Below are 20024 nucleotides of genomic sequence, written 5' to 3'. Positions count from 1 at the left end.
TTGATATTTTAAACTGATCAAAGATGCATCAGGCCAAACGTTGTAATGTGAAGTGAACGACTTGGTCGTGCAAGAGGTGCTATCTTAATGGAATATGGCCTCTCCTTTAGTTGCTTTTCATTTGTCAATGGTTAGACCAAAACAAAGATTACCAGTTGAACATCAAGAAGCAAGCTGAATGATCGTGCTAGATTATACCGATTTTGAACTTCAAGAAGCTTCCTAACAAAATATTTTGTGTTTATTTTTTCTTAAATGAATTAGGTTAAGTTTTATCTCTTTTTAAATGAATTTGACTTGCTTTTTAAGGTTAAAACTGGTCAGTTCAATATAGCTTGATTTGATATGAAAGTTTATTTAAATATCTATAGCATAATAAGTTCCTTTTTTAATAATGAGACCCTTCAATTAGTCAATTGACAGTTCCTTTGGCATTCGATTATATGTATGGCTCTTATGGTTGTTTAACAGTATCATACCATCTTTAAAAAATGCTGACTTTGTTTTTATCTTTTAATGGATATAACAATAAATTAAGTCCATTCTTGGTCTCTGCTCAATCTCACAGAGTTGATCAATCTAATTAAGATTTATGTGTGAGTCCTCTTAATTATATGAAATAATGCATTTGATTATCCTTCATTCTGGTAGTAATTAATCTTTCGTATAGTATAACAAACATTGTTAATTTTTAATAAAATGAAATTAAAGAAAAAATCAATATAATTTTATAAATAATGAATATTTAATTATATATATTTAATAAATAATTAAACTTTCAAATTTGAGCTGAAAATTGTGGAAGTAAATTATTTAAGGGAAATACATCAAGTTTATTGACTTGTTATGTGTAAAAGTTTAAATTATAGAAAATAACTTTAAACAAAAATATATTAAGAGTACACTAATTTTAACATTTAATTTATCTATTAAGGAATTCATTGTATTTAAAAATGCTTCGCTGAAGAGTGTAACAATTTATTCAATTGAAATTTTATATTACTACACGTTTCATTGAACTTATACATGATCGTGTGTTTGTACTTTTTAGAAATGTTAAAATACTTTAACTAAAAACTTTATAATGAATTATTGATTTATTTAAAAAATAGATCTATAATTAATGAATGCCAACAGAAAAAATACATCAATAATGTATCTATATTCAAATAAAAATAATAAATGCATTAATTTAAAAATATTTACTTAATAAATATATATAATTTTTAAAATATAGTAAGATTATAATAATAAAATATAATTTAAAAATTAAATTATTTATTAAAAATTCATAAATAAATGTTTATGAAATTATTTTATTAATTCATTTATATAAATTTATTTTCTTAATTATATTTTATAATCAGTAGTACAGAAATAGCTTTTAACATCAGTTAAAAAGAATTTTTTACATTAGTTATTACGCCGACGTAGATATAGTCGATGTAGTAAGTGATGATATTTTACATCGGTTAACAACCGATGTAAAAAATATATATTTTACATTGGTTATACATAAAATCGATGCAGTAAATACACCTTCTACATCACCTTTTCAGAATAACCGATGTAGAATATGTTTTATGTTTATATCGGTTGTGATCATAATCGACGTAGAAAGTGTATTTACTACGTCGGTTGTAACCATAACCGATGCAGAAAGTGTATTTATTGCGTAGGTTATGGTCACGACCGATGTGGAAATAACTTTCTACATCAGTTAGAGTCACAATCGATGTAAAAAATATTCATTTATTTTGAAATATACATTTTAATTAATGCATCTCTACCCAACCTGAAATACATAAAAATATCACATTATTTTCGTTTGAGAACATCCACAATTCAATATATAAAAAATGAATACGTATATATATAAATCAATACATATTGTCTTAATCAATCATTGAAAGGTTACAAAGAAATAGAACTAATATCTAGAATGAAATGTGCCCAACGTGTTTTGATATCTTTAATTTCTTCTTCAGGTATTGGATCAGAATCTACAAAATCAAATAACAAATAAGCATTAACTTTGTAATTATAAACAAACAAATATTCGATGGTCTTATATTCAATTATATCATACTTATCAAAGTTCAAGATTCTGTAATGCTGGCTGTGATGATAGTTAGCATATGCCTCATGACATAATACTCACACTCCCAACTCCATTTTTGTTTGTGTGACTAGAAGAATAAAAAATATTTAATATCAAATAAGAAAAAGAAATGAAGAAAATAAAAAAAAAAATTGTAAAGTGAACATACACGTGGACATATTCATATAGGCTTCTTTTATTCACATGCTCTCCAACAGGTTACATGCTTCCATAGATCTAATGATAATGAACATTACCATAAAGGAGTGAGTTAGGTAAATGTTTATGCTAATGTAAATAAGTTAAACAAATTGAATACATGTGAAGATGACTTACAAATCAATTATGGCCTTCATTTCTTTTTTGGGCTTATTCCATAATGAACATAGGAAAATGACTTTGTTACTTTTTGGACAGAGTATAAACAATTGCCAATGTTGCCTATAAACCAAATTCACCACATTAGCAACTATAAAGCTAATTATATAACAAGACTAATTTGCAATTACATACCCATAATGGAAGGGTGCAAGGTAGCAATGTTTCTTTCCTTCACACAACCTCTTTTGAATATATGACTGAATAGATTCAGGCTTGTTTCCCAAGCTCTGAATTTGAAGAGGGTCAAGGAACCCAAATAAATGATCCACACCCTTTGTAAGTGCATGTTCATGTAGATAACTACAATATGATACAGTAAAAATAAATACTAGTCATTGAATATAGTACACATTAACAAATCCTAAAAAAGTAACAAGAATGAACTTACATTAACCATGCTTGAATAACTGAAATGCAAAGCATCTCCTCATTCATTGCAACCTCTATGATGTCCTTTTGTGTGAGGTACAACGGTATTGAAGAACCATTTCTCCCTATTGCAGCATCAAAGTCCAACTACAAAGGTTCTTTCCCTAGCTTCATTGCCATTAGGCATAAACGTTGAAGCACGTCAAGTTCGTGCTCCTATTTTTTTTTTTTTTCAGGAATAGGGGCCTTTGCATTTTCAACAATATCTTATACAATTACCAATGTTGCTAATAATTAGGTACATAGGCAAATTTTCAAATAATAATTATGTAGAGAATAAATGAAATGAAGTATACCTCATCAGAAGAAAATTGCATGAGGTGTCTAGGCTATAGAATGAAATGATTAGGGGCTTCCCCCACTGTCCTAACCTCCTCAGTTGGCAATGGGATAGGTGTATTAGCAACTTCAACCCGTTCAACCACTACTCTTAGCGTACCATCATCTATTTTATGATTGTGTATGGTTGGACCTAGGTTGTGCACTGTTCCATATGCCACTAGTCACAGAGAACCTTCCACAAATAATTTGCATTGATCGACCGGGGCATCATCGTCATTGAGGTCCACTGGGGCACAACTACCCTTTATGCTAACACAGTCCTCAAGACGAGAGACTTAAGAAAAGGTGTAGGGATTTGTCTTATCTTGAGAAATACCTAAAGAGGCAAGTTCTTGCCTAATCTTAACTCTCACTTGCTGTCTGATCTCCTCCCTGATTGCCTCCATTTCGTCACCTATGAGTACTCCTTTCTTTTTGGTATTGTTTGCGCCAAAGTACTGACGAATGCCCACAACCCATCCAACAGTACGAACACGACTGGGGTGTTCTGATGAACCAATAGCAACAAACAATATGTCTTCACGTCAAACAAATGTGAAGGTGCCCTGTGAACTATGCTCTACTAAAGAATCCTACGAAAGAAAAAATATTGATTTATTAATTAAGGATAGACTTTTTTGAACAAAATGAGATTAAGTGTAAAAGGTAAAGGATTTAATACTCATAATTTTTTCAGCCACTATACGACTTTGATCAGAAATATACTGTCCTAATACCATTTGTCGTGCTCTCTTCCATTTTTCGTAACGTGAAGGTGGTGATGAAGGAGAGACAACCACAGAGGGGTCTGTTTGAGAAGCTTGGGTATTTTTGACTTTCTCTTCCATTATCTTCTTCTGAAGTAACTCATAACTCCCACATGACAACCTATACGGGTGGCAATTCTTTGCTTGAATTGCCTGAGCTTTCTTCCTTTCCTCCTATAAATATAGGACAAAAACACATTTAAGCATATTGGTCAATGAAGTAAGCATCAGAAAAAAAATATTTCACGTATTACACTAACCTGAAAACCATATTCGAGTTGGGTTTTCACAAACTTCTTCCATGTGTCATCCTCAATGAAAGAATATTCTTGACAAGGAGACACATCTTTATGGCTTCCAAACACAAACTTAGAAGTCAAGTGTGTTTTGAATGCCCTCTAACATTCTCCCGCAAACGACAATCACTTCATCTTAAGATATTCAGTGTTAGGAACATCATAAGTTAGCTATAGTGGAAGCATCACAATGTATCAGTTCACAATAAATACACAAAATGAATCAGTTAAAAATGATTGCAATAACCATGACTTTTATCATTATGCTTTGCCATATTTGGTCCTTCACACGCATCTCCACTTGATCCTAATCTTTCATCAAAATGCTCATTTTACTACGTGCAAGTAGTGCAACATAGCTCTTGAACTTTGTTCTATTTGTCAAACTCAATAGGTATCTTTTGCTCTCCAGTACGACTAAGAATTAAATCTCTTAGTCGTGTTGCACGTCTACCCTTCTTTGGTGCACCTGAATCATACATATCTCACTTACGTAAGAGTAAAATAGTTAGAAAAACACATTAAAATATAAGTACAAATATGAATGTAAAAGTTATTCAACTAACTTCTATATTATCTTTTTTAGTTATTTTTCCATATCCCTTCTTCATGATCATGTCTTGTGGCATATACGTCATCTACTTCATTGTCTTCAATTGAAGTAGGACAATTTAAGGAGAAAGATAAATCATCAAATGGTTTATCATCAGAAAGTTAAAGCTTATCTTTCTCAGAAATAGGTTTGCTTTTAAGCACTATTGACCAATTGCTTTTAGCAGGATCAGTAACGTAAAAATCTTGCCTAGCTTGACTTGCCATGATAAAAGGTTCATCCTTATAAGCCAATAAGTTTAGGTTCACTATTGTAAATCCAAGCTCATCAATCATAACATCACTATTATTATCAACCCAATTACATTTGAAAACAGATACTCGAAATTTATTGTAATCAATCTCTCAAATATCTTCAATCACCCCCAAAATAAGAAAGGGAAGCCACAACAGGAGATTTATCTTTTGAACTGGAGAAGTGAAGTGACTCAGCATCTATCATAACACCAATATTTTGTACTACACTTTTGCTATCTTGACACTTAGTATAAAAGCAAAAATTATTAATATCATATCCACTCCAACATATCACATCAAAATTTAGAGCATGCGCAAGCCACTTTAAAGTTTCAGATGCGGCATCATCCTTAAAAATAACACTTTCAAACCATTTCAAGAAAGTATTATTGTACTCATTCAACAACGATATTTCGTTCATCCGAGGGTTATTTTCCTTCAATATTTTCTTGTAGGAAGATAAATAAGGTAGAGCTTCATCAATGTTATTCAAAATATATAAATGTGCTTGCAACACTTTTGCTGCACAAATGCTTTTCACATTTAAACCTCGTGTACTCTTTCCTGTTGACTGTGAATTATGTCAATAATGAGGAAGCCCTATAAGTCTTATTTCTGACAAATACTTTATACAAAACTCAATGGCTTCTTCTGAAATGTATCTTTCAAATATTGATGCTTCTGGAAGTCAGAGATTCTTTACGTATCCTTTTACTATTTTCATGTATCGTTCAATTGGATACATCCACCTTAAATAAATAGGGCCACATAACCTAATCTCTCTCACAAGATGAACAATTAAATGCACCATGATGTCAAAAAATAATGGAGGAAAATACATCTCCAATTTACACAGTATCAAATCAGCTTCAGATTCTAGTTCATCTAACTTTTCAACTTCAATGACTTTAGTACATATTTTATGAAACAATAAATACAATTGTGTTATGGTGTCTCTCACCTTTTTGGGCAATATATCACTAATGGCAACTGGTAAAAAATATTGCATCAACACATGAAAATCGTGAGACTTCAACCCAACTAACTTGAGCTCTTTCATTGACATAAATCTTTTGATATTTGAAGAAAAACCTTGTGGCACTTTTATTGCTTGTAAACAATGATATAGGCTTTTTTTTTTCTTTTTTGGACAGAGTATGACAAGCTGGTGGTAAATATGTCCTCTTACCAACCGACCATGGTGTTAATTTCTCTCGTATACCCATCTCAAGTAAATTTAAGCGAAAGTTCAAATTGTCTTTCATCTTTCCTTTTATATTAAGGAGTGTTCCGATTAGGCTATCACACACATTTTTTTCAACATGCATAACATTGATATTGTATCTTACATCAAGGATCACCAATATGGAAGATTAAATAATATAGATTTTTTCTTCCAAACTCCTTTATTTGAGCTTTACTTTTGGTTCTTTCCAAACACAACAACAATGTCCATTAAAAGCCTTTTTTAGTCTCCTGACATCCATTAAAAACCTTTTTTAGTCTCTAATATGGGTGATTTGGATTCAGAAATCTCCGATGTCCCTTGTACACTATTTTCTTTACATGTTTCAGTTATTGATAATAAGTGTCTTCCATACAAATTAGGCATGCTGTGTGGCCTTTAACACAATATCCACTTAAATTTCCATATGTTGGAAAGTCATTAATGGTATAAAAGACCATAGCATGCAAATTAAAGTATTATTGGCTGTAAGCATCAAATACCTCAACACCTTCCCACAATATTTTCAAGTCTTTAATCAAGGGCTTCAGATAGATGTCAATGTCATTTCCTGGCTGTTTTGGTCCAGAAATCATCATAGACAACATAATATGTTTGCGTTTCATGCACAATCGAGGAGAAAAATTGTAAATTACCAATAAAACGGGCCATGAACTATGTATACTACTTAAGTTATCATAAGGATTCATTCCATCTTTAGCAAGTCCAGACCTAAGGTTTCTTGGCTCATTACCAAACTTTGGAAACAATTGATCAATTTTCTTCCATTGCAAAGAATCAGTTAGATGACGCAACTTTTCATCACGTACTCTTTCATTTGAATGCCATATAATGTTCTTTGCATCCTTCGGACTAGCAAATAATCGCTTCAACCTAGGAATTATTGGAAGGTACCATATAATTGCTTCAACCTAGGAATTATTGGAAGGTACCATAAAACCTTGGCAGGTGGTCCTTTTGTTCTCACATCACAATTTTCATCAAAGTCCTTTGCTTTGTAGCGTAAAATCCCACATAAAGGGCACTTATGCAACCCTACATACTCTTTTCTATACAAAATGCAATCATTCAGACAGACGTGTATCTTCTTATACTCCATACCCATTGGACACAATATCTTCTTTGTATCATAATAACGATGTGGAAGGGTATTACCTTCTGGAAGCATCTCTTTCAATAATTCAAGCAATTCAGTAAAAATTTTGTTAGTCCACCCATGTCTTGCTTTCAAGTTAATTAATTTTAACACTCCTGACAATCATGTGAAATTGGGACACCCTAGATACAAAGGCTTATTATTATCTTCACATATATTCTCAGAAACATGTTGTCTCTGAAAAGACTCTTCCCCAATATCACGTATCATATCTTCCAATCGATCGTTTGTTTCTACATCAACCTCAATTGTTTGGGACAAGTTTGGCATATTTCTTAATTCACCGTGCCATATACATGTTGTATAAATCTTGCAAAATCCATCACAGAGCACATGTTTTCTTATATCTTTAACACTCAATTGCCTTAAATTTAAACACTTCACACAAGGACAATAAAATCTTCCGGTATTATTAGGCACATTTCTTTGCACAAATTGTAAAAATTGTTCAACCCCATTCTCATACTCCTCATTTGTACGTCTACAATTTATCCAACTGCGATCCATAGCTACATAAAGAATTAACAATTGAAGAGTGGTTAAACAAAGGAACAAATCAAGTTATGAACCCCAAAGAAACAAAGACACATTAAGAGGTGTCCTTTAAAGTGAATTCAGATGTTATTTTTGTCTGACGCAACTATTATAAAGCGATGTCTTATGTTATGTTTTGATTGGATGTGCGTATTATTCTCATAATACATTAATCTTTTTTAGAGTAAAAGCTTGTGAACTTTTTCAACTTGACAGCAGACACATTCTAAATACTTACACTATAATTGTTAATAATATATTAATACGAGATATGTAGCGTGCATGTGTGGACACTGCATAGAAAAAGTAAAAAAAAAGAAAGAGGATCCATACACACAAGTTCCTTGCCGTCACTTTAATATTCTTCCCTTACCTAGTTTTGATAGCCTCTTTTCGAGGCCATTTTAACCTTAACCATCATTCTTTTTGTTCATGTTTGGAATTGTTCTTTTTTGGCAAAGAAATTAATGAATGACAACGTTCGAAGTAATCTTCCTAAAAAAATTAATGGTAAAAACACTTACTTCAAATGTAGAATTTTCACAAAAATGAGATTGAGGTTGTACGAGAGAAAAATAATAAACCCCAAACATGAAACTTGTGTGAGAAAAATGCGTACATGAGGTTGAAACATATAAAATCAAATTTGAAAGCGATTTACGTACCTTGAATGACGCAGAAGGAAGTTTGAGTTGTAAAACAAACTTCTGTACCTTGTGCGAGAGGAAAAAAAATAAAAACTGATGTGTTGTGTGTATTGGACACGTAAAAAATGATTGTTCATTAGCAGCAAAGTGAAGTTTAAAACACTCTTCTACATCGGTTATATGTAACAACCGATGTAAAAAACATATAACATCAGTTGTAAATTTAAAATGATGTAGTAAAAGCATTTAACATTAGTTGTAAATTGTAATCGATGTAGTAAAAATATTTAACATCGGTTTCGACCAAACTGATGTAGAAATGTTCGTTAAAATTTTAAAAATACCACCGCCTTTTTTTTTGCATCAGTTTTTTGTTAACTGATGTAGATTCTTGTCGTAGAATGCCATTTTTGCACTAGTGAATTAAAAATTTGTTTACAAAATTATAGGATAATTTATATTTATATAAATAAACATTTATTAAAATTAAATATATCTTACTATCATAATAATATTATATTTTTTATTAATTTATTAAAATGATGTATCTGTTTATAATTTAGAACATGTGAATTGTGATGAGATATTTAATATTTTGAATAATTTTTATTATCTATATTGTATATTTGATATTTCATTTAATATTTGCTAACCTTAAAGTTAATAAATTAAAAATTTGAATTTATCCAATTCAAAATGTAAGTAATCGCTTTGAATTGTATTAGATTTAATATTTTATTTTGAACTATCTAAATTAAATTTTTAAAAAAAGTATGATATAATCATATTACTTTTTACTTGAAATTTATCAAATTAATTAACTGGTATTGCTGGTCTCTACTTTAGATCAACATATTCAAGTTTTAGATAAATAAATAAGTGTATAATTTTAAGACACTAATAAAAGTTTTTGGCCCCAAAAATGTAAACTAATACAACAATAACAATAATAAATTTTTATTATTTACTTAAATAAATCAACTTATAAAATCTATTTTTTTATAAATGGCTTAAAATCTAATGTTTGATTGAATAAACTTTTTTATTTTTAAATTTAAACCTTTTTAATATGTAAGTTCGGGTAAGATTAAACTTAATACGAGTCAAATAGCTACGTGACGTATTGCCATCTCAGTCTTCAAAGTGTGAAAATGTTATATCATATGTCTAAGATATTAATGACATGTTTGAATAGGGGTTATTTCCTATGATTGTTTTTACACTGAAACTGCTTACCATAATAGTAGATATCAAGGGAATTCGCTGATTATCAATGATATCTGTCATGAGAGTTTTAATATTAAAACTTTACAAATGTCTCAATCAAATGATTACGACCGAGGAAAAATTATAAAATTTGGAAATCAAATGAATAATTGTAAAAAAAATAAAAATGCAGCAAACAATTTTCATTTTTATCCTTTTCGCAAGTTATTTTGCCAAAGTGCATTCATTCCATTATATGTTATCATTCTGCTTTCTCCAATGCAATATTTGATCAAAATTAAGGACTATTGAATGCGAATGAATTCTAACTCCTGCCCTGCACCTATACGAAGAACGCAAACCAACAATTTTCAAATCCCTTCATCTAGAAGAACCACAGCATTCAAAAGGAAACATGATGAGTCCAATGTTTATATGACAATTGACAATATTACAAAAATCGAATCCACATTGATATGTTGTCTACTTGTCCTGACAAAATTTTGATTCTTTCATTTTAACAGTAGTTCGACAGAAATATTATCAGAAAGAGCCAAAAATATCAACGGTCATCATACGTTAGGCGTATTTTTTATATCTCAAAATATACTGCATTTTGATTTTGTTCCTTACAAAATTATCTTTTTGTTTTTTACAAAAATTCTACCTCTGCAAAAAAGCAACATGTGACACAAAAATGGACACATGACAAGATATAAATTAACAGTTATCATTTAACAAAACTAATTAAGGACTAAAACTGATAATTTTTAAAATATAAGAGCTAAAATTTAAAAATATGTATATAAAAATTTTTAAATCTTTCAAAATTAATATCGTATATATATGATAATATATAATTATTTATATTTTTAATACAAAATCTCACAGATACATCCAAGTGGGTATAGAAAATATTTGTGTAGATTATCTAGCCGTGGAAAGGACGTGAAGGAGTAATTATGGCGCTTCCGTGTTATTTGTGGCGGGAGTATCATTATATAAATTATATAACAGATGCAATGCAAGTGCATGGGTTAAAGCTGATCATGTTTTGACTGGGTAACACTTGCTAATGTGTCATATTGGTCACGTTCACAAAACAGTGCCACCTGCAAAACTAGAAGCTTATGATAAAGTCAAAGGATAACACGCATTAAACTGAAAAATTTCTTTGTGATTTGATAGTCAGAGTCAACCACAAAGTAGGTCTTCTTCATTCTTATGAAATAGAAGCAACCAAAATATGTTCATTCTGACGTATAATGAGCCCATTCAATACTTGTGCCGCTTTTATGGTTTTACCTAACAACAAACACTCACCATTTGAATTTTTGCTTTGTTCGTGCGCAGGACACGCTAGGCATAGTGTTGAAGCGGACGACATTGAAGGTTCGAAACAAAAGAAAGGTCATCTACGAATGTTGCCACGGCCATGTCATTCACACTGTTCTTAAATGCAGTTTGACCAGCAATATTGTATTTAAATTTTCCAGTTTTATTTTTCAAAATCAAAACAGAAACGCCTAGACTGAATTTTATGCCGACTATAGAGGACCAAGACAATTTAATCGTAGGTCACATTTCAATGTCTATGATTCTGTCACAATACTACATTTGTTTACTGATTTTTATTTTTTTTTCATGTTGTTACATAACTATGACTGAGTTGAGGAGCCAGTATCAATTTTTTGCAGTGAGATTTAACAAATTTCGTGTAAAATAGATTGAAAAAATATCAAAGACTCACCGCTAAAAGAATGAAAGAAGTTTGAGTTCTTTTTTTTCTCTTGCAATAGATTCAATCATCCTGCATGAATGAGAAAAGGCCTTCAGACTACTGCTAAAAGGGGAGATTTATTGGTAAATAAAATATTTTTAACCCAAAAATATATTTTTCTCACAATAAGTAAAGTTTGATCATTTTTGTCTAAAAGGCCAACTCAACATGTCAAATTTTAAATTTATAAATTCTTAACTTATTATTATTCTTTATCCTTAATATCTAGTTAGAGTTTTTCCTTTACCCTTCTTATGTTCAAATTTCAAAACCTTAACTCTCTCTCACTCTTGTTATAAAATTGTCAAAATTATAATTTGATCTGTTTAATTAAATTATGTAAATAGCAAAAAAATTATCATAACATTTAATATTATAAATCATTTAAATAAATAAAATATGAAATTATTATTATTTGAAAATATATATAATTATCAAATTTAAAATATAACCAAATAATTAATATATATGTTTAATAAATTTTATAATTATCAATTAATTAATCAAATATTTTTAATTTAATCAACTAACTTAACAACTTTGAACACTCATTTTTCAACTTTAATTTTTTATTTTTAACTAATTTATTTGTTAATTTCATCGAACACATCCATTATATTTTATACAACCTCAAGTACGATTGATGTGCCTCTATATTGTTATAAGGCAAGTTAGATAAGAAAATTAGGGCTAAAGTTTTGCATCTAATCCGTCCATTAAAAACCGCGTGCTTTGTAAGTTAAACAGTTTCTTACTATAATTTCGTACAATTCATGTGTTTGATTAAATTACTTGGTAGGTTCCAGAACTTTTTAAGAAGCTGTAAATAAGTTTTTATATTTTAAAACATTATAGTTAAGTTTTTAAATTAATTTTAGTATATAATTTATGAATATAAATAGTTGAACGAGATTTTTAAATATAATTATTTTTGAGATTTTTTTAAATCAGAACGTTTTTAGGAATCAAATTTTTTTTCTTCTTATGTCAAATATTTTATTTACCTAATATATTTATTTTTATTTAATATTTATTAATATTATTTTTTTAATTTTTAATAAAATAAAATATTTTTTATTAATATTTATAATATTAATGTTTTTAAATATATAAAATTTAAGAATTATTACTCATTTATCTTAATATTATCATTTTAAATAATTTTATTTTTTATTATTTTTTAAAAATTTAATATTTACTACTATATATAATATTTTGTCCTATAACATTATAATAAAATTTTTCTTTAATTTGATATATATTTTATTTAATTATAAATAATTATTAATATATTTATCTACTTTAATCATCTAACTTGTATTTTATAAATTAATTTATTATATAATTAGTTTCAAATATTTAAATTTAGAGACTTATAATATTATATTATTTTAAATTTTAAGATATTATCCTTGTTTTAATGTTTTAAAAATTTGTGTAAATATTTTCTACTTAAAAATTTTAAATGTTTTCTAAGTTTTATTGGTGTTGACTCTACAAATAAGTTTAAGAATCTAAAATAGTATAATAAATATACTATTTAAATAAAAATTTATTATTATTAGATATTTAAATTCAACACTATAAATTGATTGTAATATTTTTTTTATTTTATATACAATTTTTTTCTACATAAAGGGTTAAAAGTCTAAAAAAACATTAACTATAAGGAGATTTTATACATCCCTATGCCTAGGAAGTCCATCTAGAGAAAGGGCAGAAGGGTGGCAGGACTTCTTCAAAATAAGGAGCATACAAAAGTCTTTTCAAATTAGCTTTCGCAAGGTTGTCAGTACATAAATTGGCTTCTCTACATATGTGTCTTAATCTAATGCATTTAATGAAGTTTAAACAGTTTCTAATATCCTAAATCAACTTAATCGGCAGGTATGAAGGGTTTCAATCTAAACCCAATAAAAGCCTTTTATATACAAATTTTAAGCTGATTATAAAGAAATTGTTACATAAAATAATTTTAATAAATTAAGAATACAAAAAACAAAAAAATGACAAACTTGAAATAATTTTAAAGTTGAGATATTATGATTTGCATAAACATTTTTTTAAGAAAAAAATTGACATTTTGATCGATTAACTTTTAATATAAAAGAATTTAATTAATTCAATTTATAAAAATTTTGACTACAAAATAAAAATTTAAAAATTTTATTTTAAAAAATGATGACAACTAAATTTTTATAATTTTAAATATAAAGAGACTTTATTAGTTTAGGAAAAAAATTTAAAAGAATCAAAATCTCACAACTTAAATTAGAGAATCATAAAATGCATTTAAATCACAATTTTAAGTGTTTTTAATTCTAAACAAATATATAAAAATAGGCCTTGTTTAATTAGAATAATTTATAAAAAATAATTTTATTACTTTCATAAGTTTTCTTTAATAAACTATTCAATATAACATATAAATAATAATATATTTTCAAGTTATTCTAAATAATTTTACGATGAAATATATAGTGTAACAAAAAAATGATTAATAAGTATTTATTTAAATTATATTTTTAAATACACCCGTATACGTATATATTATGTCAACTTGAATTTATCAATAAACTAAATTATAAAATTAAATTTTATATATAATGGTAATCAGCTTATTAAGTTTATGAAATTATTTTTTTATAATTAATTATCAAGTATTTCAGTTTTTGGCCTAAAAAATTTATAATTATTTATTTTAAAAAAATATTTGCCTCATAAATTAATATTAGTGCTTGTTTCACTTTTCCTAAACTTGAATGAGTATTTAATATTTTTTAAATTAACGGTTATAATTCTTTTAATATCTTAAAAATTAAAAAATATTATTAACGATTGTTTCATGCATAAGAGATTATATAAAATTCTCTCAATTATAAAATTTATTTTAACTTTTTTAAAATTTGACAATATAATAAAAATTATTTATTAAATAATTCTTCCATAACATTTTTTTCAACAAAACCATTAGAATAAGTACATGAATTGATCCTTGAAAATGAAAGAATATTTACTTTTTATCTTTAAATGTTTTATTCTGTAAAATTTAATCCTTGAATATATCAACTTGCTCATATTTTATTTATTTATTTGTATAATTAATGAGTTTTCAGGATTAATTATTAGTATATATAATTCAATCATCAAATACGTTAATTTTGCTTACATTACACTATTATTTTACTTACATTTTGATAAAAAAAAAATTGTGAGTAAGTTAACTTTAAAAAATTTAATCACATAGAATAAATTTAAGAATGAAAATAAATAAAATATCACTTCCAAAGTTTAGGGTTTAGGGTTTAAAAAAAATTTGTATATATATTTTTAAAATCATTAAATACCATAGGACTTCGACTATTACATACCACAGTCATAAGTTTATTAAATTTTATGAAATTAATTATTCTTTTTATCAATCAATGAGTTATTCAATTTCCCACTCAAAATATTTTAAAATGTTTCATAATATATTACTTCACATGATTATTTATGTTAATTTAAATTCATTAATAATTAAATCAAGCAGTTCATTCATTAAATGTTATATGGATTTAAATTATATACATTACACAAATCAATTTATTAAATTATTTGAAATTAATTTATTTTCTATGAAAATTAATTATTATATAACTCAGTTTACCATTTATTGTTTGCATTTATTTTAGATTTCTCAGCAATAAATATATCATTTACATATATTGCTAATCTTCTTCCACTAAAAACCATATATAGCATTTTCTATTTCTCTCTCTTTTTAATTTTTAAACCGTTTTACTAAAAAATTCATATGTCATTTTATTTTATTTTAATTTATTACTTTGTTTGTTTGCATTAAAATTTTATTTATTTTCTTTATTTTTTAACCTTTTATAATTCAAATTTTTTATTTCTTTCTTATTATTATATATTTTACACTTTTTTTTCATAATTAACTTATTATGAAATAAATTTTTAGGCATTAAATCGATAATTTAATATTTTTAAATAAAGTTTAATTCTATTTATAGAATATACTTAACATAAATAAATATTTATTTAATGTTATTAATGATATAATATAAATAATTAATTATAAAAAAATTTAAATATAATATAAAAAACATGCACTGAGACATTCAATTTTTACTTAAAAGGGAACATTTAGTTCGTGAAAAACATTAAACATACAATCAATTATTTTTTTAAATTAATTCTATAAATAATTTCAATTAAATCAGATCCTTGTTTCATAATTTTTTTTCATCAATTAATTAAAATGGGTCTCGTATACAGAAAATAATGTAATCAGTTTTTTTTTTATTCAACAGATTTAAAGTCTCAATTATCTCTTATATTACTTGTGATTTTTGTTTTTATATTTCACTTATTTTTAAATGAAACTTATGACTTATTTTTTAATATTTTTTAATTGTATATAAAATTTAGTATTTGGAGTGCGTCTCATTATTTTATAATTTCTACTCCAAAAACATAAAAGAAAAAAAAATTAAAGTTCAATATCACATGCATATCAAATTCATAATCATAATAATATATTTTTTTACGTTTATTTCACTTTTAATTTAATATTTTTATATTTTTAATAATTTTTAACTAATAATAAATATATGAAAAAAGTATGTTAGAGTAAGTTACTAATGTTTTTTTAATATGAAAATGAGTATTAAAATGTATAATAATAAATCATTTTTATACAACAATTTGGTTACCATTTAATTTTAAATGTTAAAACATTAAAGTAAATCTTATATAAATATATTTAAATATGTATTAATTGGAATAAATTTAATTAGTTTTAATCAAAATATATTAAATATTAATTAATTAATTAATTATTATCATAAATATTACATATGAATAAATCCATACATGACACAGGTAATTAACTAGTATAATAAAGTAAAATATAAAACACTGTATATAAAATAAAAAAAGAAAAAAATGAGATAAATTAATATTAACCACCCAGTCATACGTCAAATATTAATTATTTTCCTTAAGCTGAATATTTCATCAATGTGATACCATTTTGGACAATTATCTTCTCTCCAGAATAGCGCGTAGAAGAAATGTGATAGGGTCAAATATTCTGACGCCTCCATTTCCATAAACGGAATAAAGCCCTAAAGTCTTCATAATTACAATTCTCTTTTGGGGCTAAATTTGAAGCAATACAACGTTTTAGCAAATGTTGCAAGAATTTTGGATTTCAAATTATGTGGCTGGGATTTACCAAGGTGGGTTTAATTCCTATTAATAAGTGCCGACATGGCATTGATTTCACATTAATACTATATATAAAAACCTTTTTTTTTCATTAAAAGAAAACAAAAACTCTAATTAATAGATAAGTGTAGCTACCATTTATTCACAATGAGGCCTCTCCCAAAAAGGTCCAAACTTAAAATTAAATATTCTCTATTTTCGGGTGCATCTGTCCAAAACGTCCCTCTTTTTTTCGCCCCTTCTCCCGGTAACATTCATAAATTGAAGGTAAAAGATATTTAAGATTAGACATGTTCATGCGTGAGCTAATCAAAGCCCAAAAAGAACTCAAAATTTAATTGCCATTCAAACCATTTTTCTCTTTTGTACTCCTCTGACTTATTCTTTGGCCAAATTGATACATTCATTCGTTTATATTCCTGCAACTTCAGTGCGCTTCGCCCTCCACCACCACCTTTCCTGCCATTCTGTGTTTGCAGGCCCAACAGGGACATATCTATCACTAATTTTATTATTTAATTATTCAATATATATATATATATATATATATATATATATATAAGTATCTTTTAATTATGCACCGTTATATCACTAAATTAAACTAATTTTCATATTTTTCTATTCACTCCAGATACAGAGAGAACATCTAAAAGTGTCATTTTCCATGTATCATAGATGGTATTGGTTGGTCATAGAAATACGCTTGGAATTGAAAGTAAAAAAATAAAATTAGTGTTTGATTTTGATGTGGTAAATGGAGGGTGTAATGACAGTGCGGGGGTGGACCTTATGTGAGGCTTGCGCAATACTCCAAACTATTCCAAAAATGTGGAACATTTCCCTTTTAAACCCCACATGTGACACTCTTGAGAAAATGCAACAAATCACCAATATTGAGTAATTTTCTCTCTTGTCTCCTGTGAGAGTGTGAGTGCGAAACCATGCCCCAGTTACCCTCTAGCTCAACTTTCTCTGAAAGGAATGAGGGCCACCCAAATGTATGGAGAACCCAAGTACAGGAAGAGCCCAACATGTTCACCACTTTGATCCCAAAATCCCCAACAAGATGTCAACGTAACATCCATTTGTCTCTGGCCCTCAATGAAGCCAAGTGCATGGCGAACATATCATTCCCTATGATCTTAACCGGTCTTTTACTCTATTCTCGTTCCATGATCTCCATGCTCTTCCTGGGTCACCTCGGTGAACTCGCTCTCGCCGGTGGCTCTTTAGCCATTGGATTCGCCAACATCACTGGTTACTCTGTTCTCTCTGGCCTCGCCATGGGGATGGAACCCATCTGCGGCCAAGCCTTCGGTGCCAAAAGATTAAAACTTCTCGGCCTCACCGTGCAGAGAACCGTGCTTCTTCTTCTCCTAACTTCACTTTTCATCTCCTTCCTATGGCTCAACATGAAGAAACTATTGCTCTTGTGTGGTCAAGAACAGGATATCGCCAACGAAGCCCAATTCTATATACTCTATTCTCTCCCTGATCTCATAGCACAATCGCTGCTACACCCTTTGAGAATCTACCTTCGAACCCAATCAATAACCCTTCCACTCACATGCTGTGCCGCGCTCTCTATCGTTCTCCACGTTCCCATTAATTACCTCCTCGTGTCTGTTCTCAAGCTTGGAATCAAAGGTGTCGCTTTAAGCGCTGTTTGGACGAATTTCAACCTCGTGGGATCGTTGATTATCTACATCTTGCTTTCGGGAACACACAAGAAAACGTGGCCTAGTGTTTCTTGGGGATGCTTAAAGGGGTTTAAGACACTCATGAATCTCGCGATTCCGAGCTGCATTTCGGTTTGTCTCGAATGGTGGTGGTACGAGATCATGATTTTGCTTTGTGGGTTATTGGTTAATCCACATGCAAGTGTTGCATCAATGGGGGTTTTGATTCAAACGACGGCGTTGATATACATTTTTCCGTCTTCTTTGAGCTTTGGGGTGTCAACGAGGGTTGGGAACGAGTTGGGTGCAGGGAATCCCGAGAAAGCGAAGCTCGCGGCGATTGTGGGACTCTGTTTCAGCTTCGTTTTGGGGTTCTGTGCTTTGACGTTTGCCGTTTCCGTGAGAAAGGTTTGGGCTTGTATGTTCACGCAGGATGAAGAGATAATTGCGTTGACGTGTATGGTGTTACCGATTATTGGGCTTTGTGAATTAGGGAACTGTCCACAAACGACGGTTTGTGGCGTTCTGAGGGGAACGGCAAGACCCAAATTGGGAGCAAACATAAACTTGGTGTGTTTCTATCTGGTGGGAATGCCAGTTGCAGTATGGTTGGGTTTCTTTGCGGGATTTGACTTCAAAGGGTTGTGGGTGGGTTTGTTGGCAGCGCAAGGGTCTTGTATGATGACAATGATGCTGGTGTTGGCACGGACAAATTGGGATGGTCAAGCACAAAGAGCCAAGGATCTCACATCATCTGATCCTAGTGAAGACTATAAAGTAGAGGATCATGAAGAGGAACTCAAATACGAGCAAAATGACAAGTGCTTTTTGGGTTCATGTGCCACCAAAGATGCCTCTCATTTTCTTGTTTGATTTCCGGTGGCCTCCGTTTTGATAGATAATGGCTCACAACACAGTCTCTCGGAGAATTTATATTTAGTTTTCTAGTCAAGATTCAGATGATAGATTATTCTTTCTATACTGGATTAATTATAGTTAGAGACCAGTAAATGAACAAGTATGATATGATTTTGATTCCAATTTTTTGGTCACTGTTTTGATTCTCACATCCTGGTACTTAATTTTGATGCTCATGATCGATTGAGTTCATACAAATTAATTCTTGTATTTTTTAACAAAACTATGTTTTGATATAAATTTATGACTGAAATTAATTCAAACATACATCTCATTTATTGTTTAAAAATAATTTTATCAAACACTAAGTGAAATTGAAGTTACTTTAGGGAGTGAAAAGAATTCAAATTAATTTGCAAGGACTGAAATAAATTATTTTCTTTTTGTTCTTGTTCTACTGGTCTTCCTCTTTAATTAAAAAAATAGATGAAAAAAAAAACTTAGAGAGAGAGAGAGATTTGCTACTTGACATGTCACAT

General features: G+C 28.7%; 1 protein-coding gene across 1 annotated transcript; it reads left to right on the top strand.

Moving 5' to 3' along the window:
• Nucleotides 1–17889: 17889 nt before the first annotated feature.
• LOC113851141 (protein DETOXIFICATION 49-like) lies at nt 17890–19500 on the top strand. The gene has a single exon (XM_027481620.1). It carries the CDS (start codon nt 17890–17892, stop codon nt 19498–19500), a length of 1611 nt encoding a protein of 536 aa, XP_027337421.1.
• Nucleotides 19501–20024: the final 524 nt, after the last annotated feature.

This window comes from Abrus precatorius, unplaced genomic scaffold (genome assembly GCF_003935025.1).
Source record: "Abrus precatorius isolate BTA unplaced genomic scaffold, Abrus_2018 Scaffold9, whole genome shotgun sequence".
In the NCBI taxonomy this organism is placed as follows: domain Eukaryota; kingdom Viridiplantae; phylum Streptophyta; class Magnoliopsida; order Fabales; family Fabaceae; genus Abrus; species Abrus precatorius.
The sequence above is the reverse complement of the archived record's forward strand: the minus strand, read 5'-3'. Positions and strand labels throughout refer to the sequence as shown.

Excerpts from the sequence above, each read along its gene's own strand:
- LOC113851141 (XM_027481620.1), top strand. The coding sequence starts at position 17,890 with ATGCCCCAGTTACCCTCTAGCTCAACTTTCTCTGAAAGGAATGAGGGC.